This window comes from Protopterus annectens, chromosome 3.part1 (assembly GCF_019279795.1).
Source record: "Protopterus annectens isolate FY-2018-M chromosome 3.part1, PAN1.0, whole genome shotgun sequence".
Lineage (NCBI taxonomy): Eukaryota > Metazoa > Chordata > Ceratodontiformes > Protopteridae > Protopterus > Protopterus annectens.
This window is the reverse complement of record NC_056732.1, coordinates 847,768,233-847,780,275: the sequence shown is the minus strand read 5'-3', so window position 1 is coordinate 847,780,275 and position 12,043 is coordinate 847,768,233. Positions and strand designations below refer to the sequence as shown.

General features: G+C 36.3%; 1 protein-coding gene across 1 annotated transcript in view; it reads right to left on the bottom strand.

The window, feature by feature from the left end:
* The window catches only part of DIPK1C (divergent protein kinase domain 1C), a 212,381-nt gene extending 209,095 nt beyond the window's left edge, over positions 1-3,286 (bottom strand). The window contains exon 1 of the mRNA XM_044067126.1: positions 2,782-3,286. Coding sequence (XP_043923061.1) covers positions 2,782-2,958 — 177 coding nt within the window. The 5' untranslated portion in view covers positions 2,959-3,286. The remainder of the gene's footprint in view (positions 1-2,781) is intronic.
* Between the last annotated feature and the right edge of the window lie 8,757 nt (positions 3,287-12,043).

The following is a 12,043-nucleotide window of genomic DNA, read 5'->3' as shown; positions in this document are numbered from 1 at the left end:
ACCTGTATTTAGTTGCAGGTGCATGTAGTTCAGTTACATACTTTGGCTCTTTTTTTCCCACATCAATCAAACTGCAGTTCAAGGACAATGTTTTAACTTGTGCTTAAACTCAGTTTCTCCTTTTTTTTTTGGGGGGGGGGGGTGGTATTTATATACTTCAGGCTGGGAACTAAGTTATATTCTTGTGTTCTGTGTAGTGAGTCAGACACCCTGGTGGGAGTTCTTACTCTGCATCTCACTCACTCTCTCAACTGTTTCCATAAATGCAAATTCAGACAGAAGTAATTTAACAGGTCATATGTGCTGGAGAGTGCCTTCACCATTAGCCCATGGCATGCAGAAGTCTATGTATTAGTCAGCAAGTGAAATGATTCACTGCAGTAGCATGTTATTTATTCTTTGTTGACTGGGTTAGTCCCGCTAGGCTAGCAGCCTTTTTTGAGAGGAGACCTGAGGTGGTATTTATACAACTTGAGGAAATTTGACCTGGACATCAGGGAACTTTCCCTACTCTTTTCAACAGGTGCTGTGGGGTATTTTACATCACTTAAGCTACCACCATTATGCTGCACTGCAGTGTCAGCAATCAATCTGCCTGGTGTGGGACTAGAACCTACAGCCGTCTACACCAAAAACCAAGTGGGCTACCAGTTGTGCCACTGGCACTGCAGTAATATAGGATTCTTAAATCACACCCTTCCAAACTATCTAAAGTAAGCACTGACGTAAGAAACTCGTCCACTTGGAAAAAGCCACTAGCCATTATGTCATAGGTACATGCATTCACATACCTCATTTAATTCATTTAGATGAAGTACAAGTCTTTTTATAACAGATACTGGATACAGACTAGAATCCGTGTTGTTGGCGTAAGTCTGTTGCTTGTTATTGGGTGCTCTTCAACAGTGAACTAGAGTAGTGGGAAATGAATTTACTGAAGCTTACAGTTATAGTCACAGCATTACATGTGACAAATTTCTCAGGAGAGTGCAAATCAGGTTTGTGTTTTTAATTTCAGCATTTTTCTACTTGCACACAGATTTACACTGGAAAGACTGAAATCTGAATGGAAAATGATTTGTTTAGAGAAGTGAATGAGGAAACATCCTACATGTATTTGCAAGAATGACAGCATAGTTAACAGTTAAACTGTATACCACACTGTTTTGGCAACATACTTATGGTGACATCATGTCATTCCTATAAAAAGTGTAAGCAAACCTAGGAGACACCAGCATTAAAGTTTGTTTAAAACTTGCACACTATTTTTAAAGTTTGAACATGCTACTTAAGTTCTCGCAGACGTAGTACAAGCACTATAGCTTATATTAAGTAAATGTAAAAGCATTGCACTTGTCTCTCTTGATAAAATAGAAGCCTGAGAGATGCTACCTCCTTGAGTGCTACAGTAATTCAAGTAACAACACTGCCGATTAAACATCCGTGTTCCGAGACTGAATGATAGGGAAGTATTCTAAAATTCATGGCTGATTAAAAAGCAGAGTTTACTGGCAGACAGCACTAGTGGTGAGTCTTACAAAGCTAGTAAATGCTCATCGTTGAAGTTAATGCTAATCACACATTCAGTCTTGTTAAAATGAAGGCGATCTTTGCAAGCATTCCCAGTGAAGGCAGTATAAACCATGCAAGCATACTTTTCTGCATGTGATGTGCAGCAGACAGTTACATTAAGGAGGAAACTCTTCTGTTGTGTGACACAGATTTTGCTCACTTTTGCTTACTGTAAACTCTAAGCCCACACTACTGTGAAAATGAACATAAACACTGAAAAATAACAAGATGTATGCATAGACATAGTGCATATGATTATTTCATTAAATGCAGTACAAATATTTCTGCAGCTGAAAGTCAAAACAATATTCTCTCGCCTTTCTGTCTCTCTCTCTCTCTCTCTCTCCCTCCCCTCTCTGCCTTCTATATCTTTTCTCTCTCACTTTCTCTCTGCTTCATCCCCTCCCAGTATCAGCATATGCCATCATGAAATATGCCTTTTTGTATCAAAAAGCAGATTTTTATTTTAGGATCTTCAATGTACATAAAGAGAAATTATCCTTAATACAGCATGAGCTGTTAAATTGTTATATTGGTATAAGGTTGTGAAAGGGTAGAGGAACTTGGAAGTGGGACAATGAAAGGAAGAAGACAGCCTTGTTCCTTACTATGTAAATTATAACTTATGTAGCAATATGTAATACTGTATAAACAAATGAGCAACATATATGTAATTTTAGCTGTAGCTACTGTGTTTGATATTTTGGGTTACAATTGCTGTTGTACTTCAGCATATCAAAGGAAAAGGTGCCTCACCCTTATATATTACCAAATGAAAACATTTAAGTTACTCGAGCTCATACTCGTTTGACATATGCATGCCCTGAGAGCTGTGTATTGTGATTCATTTCCCTGCCTGTTTTTTCTTGCATATAAATGGAAGGTTACCCACGTTTTTATGTTTTGTCAAAATGCAGTGCTCACTCGTAATGGCAACCCTAATTGCAATATATATATATATATATATATATATATATATATATATATATATATATGTATATGTATATATATATATATATATATATATATATATATATATGTATATATATTATTTTCACACAAAGGACCATGGAATCAATAGGTTTGTAAAATAACTTCATAGTTAATAAAAGTTTGCAAAAGTGGACCACTCCACTAATTTCAAGCAGCAACTTGCAGACATTACACACACATATTTTTTGTAAATTTGTTATACAGCTAGACACATACCAATCTTTCCAGAATCCTTCTGCTTTTCTCATCAGTGCAATATTCAGAAAACACTTGTTGGTGGACAAAGAGAAATGCATTCACAAGAAGCCAGCATGCAAACCAGAACAGGAGGAACAGGAGAGTGGATCTCCTGCAGAGCTTCACAACCAGCCTCCTAGAAAAAGCTGTTTGCATGGTAGATCTTATTAAATGTTTATGTGCGGTTGTCACATGGGAGACCGCAGAACAAGTAAATCTTCCCGACTACTTCCTCATGCTTGTAGATGGATCAAGTGATGCTGTTTCCAAAGCAGAGCCCTTAAGTCTGTATCCTGATGCATCTTGCCTTGTCTTTTTCATTAAGCACAATATTTGGAGTTCAGTCCTGAGCAGCAGCATCTCCAGAGTTCAGAATTATACCCTCAGAGTTCCACTTGGATCAATAAGGGACTCTGAGCTAGCAGATCGAGCAACAGCAAAGTTCAATTAAATGCTACATTCTGAGTAAGAAGACTGAATTGCCCTTCTGAAACGAGAGTTCCGCCTTCTTTTGTGAGCTGCCTCCAGTTTCTAGCAGCCCTCCAATTACTAAGCAGCATTTTTAATTCATACATGCACACGTACACACTCATATACACACAAGAATAAAATAAGATTTTGCTGTCCTACTCAGCATGAGACCCATATATCTTCTGAATGTAAAGAACTGGCTAAATCACAAAAAAGAATCACCCTCTCCCAGCTAAGCAGCCTTGCTTGTATGTCGTGTATTGTAACAAAGTATAACTGGGAACAGTCTTAAGGATAAGATCCCTATTGGTTATAGGTTTACCGAGAGTGTATTAAACCAACGTTATCAGATACCAAAACATGAAGAGAAAAACTCAACATGTAACATTGATAGCAGAGAAAATACACAAAAGAAGCTGTAATATTGTTAAAGAAAACGTTTGCATATTTTAGCTATTTACATAAGCTGTTTTTTTAATTTTGTTTTAAAGAACAGAGGTAGACAGTAATATCAAATTATGCATTCTTATAAGGATATTGTCAATAGCCAGATAACGAAATAAGCAAAAATAACTATTTGTAAGTGATAATGTGCTACAGCTTGCTGTTTGTTCCTTACAAAGCTTATAAGCAGACTGTCCTACATAAGACATCCTGCATAGCTGGCATAATATATATTCCTCATGCTGGTTCCTTTATCTTTGAGTTATGTCATTGTTTGAGAAGGACATTACATTTGTTCTTTGTGTTGTTTACGAGATCACAATGAGTACATTTGTTTACATAAAGTTTATTTATTAAGTTGGGACAACACTAATCTCCACGGACCTTTTTCAGAATTTAATGCAGGAGCATGTTTTTGGTGAACAACCTGCTCAGTGTCACAGAGTTGGCAAGTAGAGTCTAAGGGAATCAAACTCTAGACTTCAGGAACAGTTCATAGCTTTAATTCTTTGCACCAACTCCCAGGCAACTACTTTGGTAACATCAATAGCTGCTGAAATATGGATTAAAATAAGATCATTATAGTTTAAAATAAGACCACCACAATTAAAATGCTGAAATGTCTTCACATTACCGACACAGAAGTAAACAATTGCATAAACTGTGAATAATATACCATACATTGCTTACTAAATTATATTAACATAAAGAGAATACTAAACAGTTGCATGATTGTTCACTTTGTTTGCGGGATCTATATATTTCAAACTTCCATGTTACCAGCATTGTAGAGTATATAGTTATCTTCTGAGTTCTTTTGATACTTGGATATCAGGTCTTCTGCAAAGAAAACAAGTTAAAAACTTAATATACCAGAAAATGGAACAACAGAGCTTCCTTTCCTGCACATCTCCATTGTAACGTTAATTTCCTATGTTAATTTTATACAATAATCAGGCAGTTTTATATGTTAAACATTCTTACTAGCATGTGTGGGGGCAAGGAGAGAGAGTGGCAACAGAGATCCTAGGCAAACCTAATTGCAGCTGCACAGTGTAGGCAAGAGAGATTATTTGGTATGTGATTTGGTATTTGTTCATTTAATGACTAACACACATTTCTTTGGAAACAGCAACATTTCTACCAGCTGTCCTAGAAGTATTCTGCAAGCATATTTAATTCAAATGCCCTTGAATTTGACCTGCCAAGCTATTTCATATCACTTCAGAAATTTTGCCTTGTTATAGAGAAATTTAATGACTTTATTGGCTGTATAATGACCACACTGTTCCAGAATCATCTTATACTATCCAGGTATTTTGTTGCTCTTGTTTAAGATGCCATGCCACCTGCAATGAGGCCCAGCAACAATCATCATATACTTTTGATACCTTGTTGGTGTGAAGCAGATTTCAGTATATCCTTGTGCCTTAGGCTCATCCGTCTGTATAACTGTTGATATGCTCACACTGTGTCTTTGGACAAATTTCTACCATAGTTTGTGACCTGAACAGTGCTGTGTAAACCAGTCTACCCCAACAGTGAACCTGAATCTCTAACTCTACAAGATAATAATGCTTACACTGCAGTGGAGCTCCAAGACAGCCAACATTTAATGCAAATAGCTCATCCAGGGAATTTTGAGAGATAAGTTGCTGATGTTTCAGCAGTAATGTTGCTTTTAGAGTGTGTATTAAATGAGAAAAACAGATTCCGTGTGACAAGCACAGTCTTCAAAATATTATCATACTGTCTAAAAGCAATATTACAGGTTGTCAGCTAGCTTCAAACTTGCACTGCAATGTGCATCCAGTGTTTTCTAACAGATGGCTCCACCTAGTGTACAAACAAAACATTGCAGCAAGGTACTAAAATGATGAAAAAATTCTGAAACACCATTAGAAAGTCTGAGGTTCAGAATATCTTAGTGCAAAGCACCTGTTCTAGGTTTGTTTTTGTATCCCTTTATTGTATACCAGCTGTTATTGTTATTGTAATTCAGCTGTTAATTATTTACTTGGTTTTAGTTGCTTGAATATTTACTTTGAGCCATGTTATAACTGACATCATTAATGGATTTCAATAGCAATACTTCACAAATATGCTTATAATCTCTGCTGTGTTGTGTAGTTTATGGTATCTGCTGATCCTACAAGACCATGTCATGTTGCATTATGTAACTGTCTTCGGCCGTCACAGAAAAAAGGAATGCTATTTTAATTGTGCCATGACTTCCTTACCCAAACAAAATTAAAAAAATAACATATACAAGACAATAACAATCTTAAGAGTTCGACCTAGAAACTATATTACACAGCTAAGAAAATATTGTCTAATACCAGTACAGCTTCAAATGAAGTATGTGCATCTTTTTAATTTTACATCTGCAGTCCATGCTATAAATACAGTAACACCCTGAAAGGTATATTTTGCAACAGAATACATATTGTGTCAAAACTCATATCATACTTCAGGCTATGAGATTCACCTGTTAAGGCACATTATATATTTAGCCTTCCTAAAATACCTAAATAAGTAAATTTAAACATAATTATAAAATGTAATCTAAAATGTTAAATTAATCTTGCCCAGAGATTTAAAATGTCACTTAGTGAACAGTTGTCATTAATCCTGTTTTTTCCATTGCTTTGAGCTTCAACTGCCATAACATTTCTCTACTCTCTAATAAGTGGGAAACAGAAAAGATCTGAGAAGGTATACTGTCTGGCTAACAAAGAGTCTAAGACAGAAGTTACAATAGCAAAGAACAAGGCAGCAGAGGCACTCTACCATCTTCTGGAAAATGACTTGTTAGATGGCAGAAAGAAACTCTATGAGGTTGCAAGGCAAATACAAAAAGATAAAGAAAATAGGCAGACAGCCTTTCTAAGGGATGCCAGCAATAACCAGCTCTCCACTCTTCAGAACATCAAAGGCAGATGGAAGGAGTACTTTCAGCAGCTTCTGAATGAAGAAAATACCACAGAAGCTGTGATGCACCAAACATGGCCCATGATGAAAGAAGAGGAGGAGCCCACCCTAGAAGTAAGAATAGCACTAAGGAAAATGAAGTCAGGGAACGCAGCAGGCTCAACTGAGGTCATAGTAAATATGATAAAGGTGTTGGATGAGATGGGGAGAAATGGTTTCTGAGGGTACTCAAAGTAGTATGGGGGGAAAGATGTATCCCAGATGACTGGAGAATAAGCATACTAGTGACAGTGTACAAGAACAAAGAGGACATCCACAACTGTTGCAGTACACAGGTATCAAACTCCTGTCACACCGCATGAAAGTTCTGAAGAGGGTGATTAATAAATGAAGTAAAAGGAAAGATTGGAGATGAGTAGTTTAGATTCAGATCAGGATGCAGCACAATCAACCTGATGTTTGCAGTGAGACAGATAGTGGAGAAGACACTAGAGATGACGAAAGAGTCCAACTTGAGCATTCCTAGACCTAGAGAAAGCATATAGCAAGGTCCAAAAAAGCTGATTTGGGCAGTCCTTTGGTGGTTTGAAGTCCCAGAAACAATATTAAAATTAGTGCAAGCTATGTACAATGACCCAATGACTCTAGTACGAACAGTGTTCGGTCTCACAGAGGGGTTCCCAGTGGGAGTGGGTGTGCACCAGAGTTCAGCGCTGAGCCCACTGCTCTTCATAAGTGTGATGGACTACATTAGCAAGCAGGTCAGGGGACAGATGAAATGCAAAACTGAAGGCACATGGGATGAAACTGAGAACATGTGAAACAGTTGTAATGTAGCAAATGAGGGAAATCAGAAGAAACTGAGAACAGAGATAGAAGGGAAGATAGTGGAGCAAGTTAACAGCTTTGAATATCTGGGAGGGGTGGTTGAGGAGAAGGGAAAGCTAAATGAGGAGGTCAAAGGTATAATCAGAGGGGCTGCAGCCAACTGGCACAGAGACAGAGTATCGGAGTAGTGTATGACAGAAGGATGCCAAAGAAGCTGAAAAGTAAGGTGTACAAAACAAGTGGTGTGACCAGTACTATGGTATGGTAGAGAAACCTGGGCAGTAAAGGCAGAAAAGTTGAGGAAGCTAAAGGTGATGGAGATGAAGTGCCTGAGATGGGTGGTAGGATGCACATTGTGGGACTGATGAAGAAATGAGGGCATAAGAACAGAAGAACAGATTATGGTGGTTTGGGCACATTTTGTGAATGGGTGTTCTTGTTTTTAGTATTTTGTTTGTTCTTGCATTTTGTGAAGGGGTGTTCTTGGTTTTCACATGTGTAAAAAAGCAGAAGACAATCTGGAAAACAAGACTTGAGACAAAAAGGCAGAAGCCAAGAGGAAAAGAGGGCATCCAGCAAAGAAGTGGTTTGAACCAAATCATTTACATAGTTAACAAAGGAAATAAATAAATAAATAAAAAATAACCCTAGATAAATGCCTTTTATCAGAATTGAGAGATGGTCTTTGAGATCTCAGCCATGCTAATGTATAGTACAATACAGTAAAAGAAGATAAAACATTGCTGATTAATAATTATTTGTTCCGGTATCCTGCAGTTCTTCTCAAATGAAAGGCATGCTAAAGCTGCTGATGATTTTATTACTATGATTATTGAATATGTGGTCCCTACAGCATTTATACTTGGAGACAAGGAGGTTGAAAAAAAGAGATATTGCTTTGAAAAGGTGAAATAACATTATTGTAATAATATTTTGCACAAAATTAAAAGTGAAAGTCCGGATGCAGAATCACTGGAGTGATATGAAAAGAATAAGGGGCAGATAACCATATTAAAAAGTGAAAGTTTTTATTCCAATGCACCAAATGATGATGTCAAACAAACTCCAGATAAATTATCTTGAGATAGCACATGAAGTGTGTTTAGCAGCTGAAATGACAAAGTTAATGCTAAAGGAGAAAATATGGTTTCTTGAAATATACAAAGTCAGAAGGAAAATGATAAAGCACTGTTCATCCCATTAATATATAGTACCAAAAATTGTTGCTGTGCAAATGTTATAACTCCCAAAAGAATCACAAAATACTTGTACACTGACTTTTATAGAACTGTGTACAATAGACAGCATTTGCTGTTGCCATAAATGATTAATCAATATTTTCCATGATAGAGACAGTACATTCTATGACCTCATATGTAGTGATATCGATGCCTGACAAGTTATTTGAAACATATGGCACAATGGGGCAATAAAATTGTCAAAACCCACCTAGCATTAGATATTGGTTCAAGGAATTCTGTAAATGTCAGAACATCTCCCATAAAAACTGAATTCAGCATAGCTGCAAGCCAATATGCTGGAGGAATGGTATACAAAAAAATCAGCAAGGCAATTAGAGCTGTCAAGACAAAAGCAACATTTGTATAGCATAACAAGGGCCTACAGAAGTTTAGGAAATCTTACTATGATGGCAACATTAGCAACTTTGTTGTTCAAGCACACTTTAAAAAAACAAGATGCCTTGTGAGATTCAGCCCAGAGGAACAACAGGTGAAAATGTCAACAAAACAGACTACAAAGATAAACAAAACATTACAAATATGTTGATGCTTTAAGGTCTTCTCAGTTTGAGGATATACAAATTCCCAAAACAGCGTGGAACCAGGGGACAAGTTATTTGAGGATTTGGTCAAACTTTTCAAAAGTATGGGAGTTACCATGATGAAACTTATTGTAGAAAATTACAAGAAAACCATAACATTGGAAGAAAACATTTGTGTGTTCAATTGTACTATTAGAAACAAAGTTCATTTTCCACAATTTAGTGGTTTGCACTATGATATCATTGCAAAAATCAACAGGTTGATGTCAACAATAATAAATAAAAATGTAGAAAACTGCACAGGGATGTGGAAGCCTACCGTTTAGGTACAGTTTACAGTTTGAGAAAGAAAAAATCTTTTCACAACAACTTCAACCTTGAACAGGATGAGAGCATGGCAAACACGTACCCTGTGAGCAATGCTTCAAATATGCTATTTACCAACACATTAGAACAAATTCAAGCACAGTTTCCTAACTCCAGAGAGGAACCGCCTGTGCTATCGCCCGCCCCTTTGTCCTGAACCCTCCATAAACAACAAAAACTCTACAAAGGCAGCCCAAAGGAAAGGGTCGAGGAAGAGGGAAAGGAAGAGGGAAGACGTGAAACTGATTGATAAGAAAGACATTGTAAATTTAAGTAATGTGGACTTAAACAATGATGATAGTTCGGTATTATCAAAATGGTTTTCTTCCATCCCTACACAAACAGCTAACACTACTAAAGTTCTTGTGGATCTTAAACTTTACATCCGTAAGCTGAACTTGAAATATTTATGAAAAGACATTCCCCATTTTAATAACTCCAACAAGGGGATTTTAGTGAAAAGCACTTACAGTTCCACCTTTCACAATACATTACAGGCTTCTCATGATGTATATGAAAAAGAATTAAGGGACAGTTTAGGTTTTAAATGGAAAATTTTCAATTTGTCATGTAATGAAAGGCGAGCTTTAAAACAACTGTCCACCAACAAAGACATTCAAATCATGAAAGCTAATAAGGGTGGGACTGTAGTTGTCATGGATACCAGCGATAATGTCAGGGCCATTAAAGAGCTTTTAGTGGATGATTTAAGTTATGAGAAGGCTTCTGAACATGTAATAACTAAACATTTTTCTAATATTAATCTTATGCTTTTGATTTACTATGTCAAGACAACATTTACACTTTCTTAAAGGTAGAACAACTGAAAATGGGCAGATTTATCAGTATCCCTAAGATTCACAAAAACGTGAGAATCTACCATTTAGACCAATTGTAGTGGCTGATTTCTACAAGACATTTTTTAGATCTTTTACTAAACTCAGTGATGTCAGAGTTCTGTCTTAAAGACTCTTGACACTTGTTACAATTATTAAGGGAAATAAATGAATTAGAAAATGATAGTTTGTTTCAATATATATGATTTCTTTATACACATGCATAGATCAAACTATTGGTATTGAATTTATAAGACAATACCTGACAAGATTCATGACCTTTGGAAATGCATGTATTAACAGCATATGTGTACTACTTGAACTAGTACTATGTTACAACTTTTTTAAGATGTGAAGGAAGTTTCTACAAACAAAAAACTTGGGTAGCAATGAGAGCAAGGGTGGCTCCCATTTTTGGCAACCCAGTGATGGCATTGTGGGAACAAAATCGCATTAAATCTCACAAATTTTATGAAAAAAAATATTATTTTATAGGTGATTTATTGATGAATTGCTTTTTGTTTAGAAGGGGGCTAAGGAGGATTTTTTTTTTTAATTTTTTGATCACGTTAACCAGAGCACATCCTTCTTGAAGTTCACTATTAGTGGTGGGCAGGGAAATCAATTTCCTGGACATTACTGTAGGAGTAGAAAAGAATAGAGGTAAATTTACCAGCAAAATATTTAGAAAATAAACTTTTGTTAAGAACCGCCTATATCAAATAAGTCAGCACTCCTTAGATATGAAAAAAGGTGCCATAAAAGGACAATGTATAGGGCTCAGCAGACTAGCAAGTGAAGAAAATATTTTCTTCAAAGAAGTAGAATATTTTAAGACACTTTTTTGATAGGGGATATGGAACTGACATGCTGTCTAATACAATCCAAGTTATTATACTCAGACAAACTAACACAAACCTATTTTGAACACAGTTCCCTCCAATATTACGAAAGGCAACAAGAATAATTTAAATGTAGTAAACAACACAACTAGCGCACATATAGGGGGGCATTCCCACTGTCCATCACTACTGATGTGACCACTATTAGGGATACCTTAAACATTGATTGGAAAATAATTTTAGGAAACAAGGTAATGGCTGAGGTCGTTGGAGAAAAAACACAAATTACATATAAAACACCCTGTAACATTAAAAACATTTTAGAAAAAACATTTTTTTTCTGTTTCAGTTACTAGAAGTGTGGTAAATGCAACTATTGTTGATTTATAAGCAATAGTTCCAGTATTCATTTAAAAGCAGCCAACAAAACTATTGTTGCCAAGGAAAAATTTGATTGCTATTCATGTGTTGTTGTGAATCATACTCTTCATTCTACATTGGTAAAACTATCAGGAAGCTAGCCAAAAGGATCTACAAGCATGTTTAGACAATTAAGAAAAAGGCAATAGTAATGCAGTAGTGAAACATGCAGGGGTCTGTAAAAACTTCAGAAAGTTTCAGCTTTTTGTATTAGATAGAGTAGATCTTAGTAACTTCACTGGGAATCTAAATATACTGTTAGAATGCCGTGAAGGTGAATGGCAAATACGGCTAAATGCTGACAGGAAACCGGGGTTAAA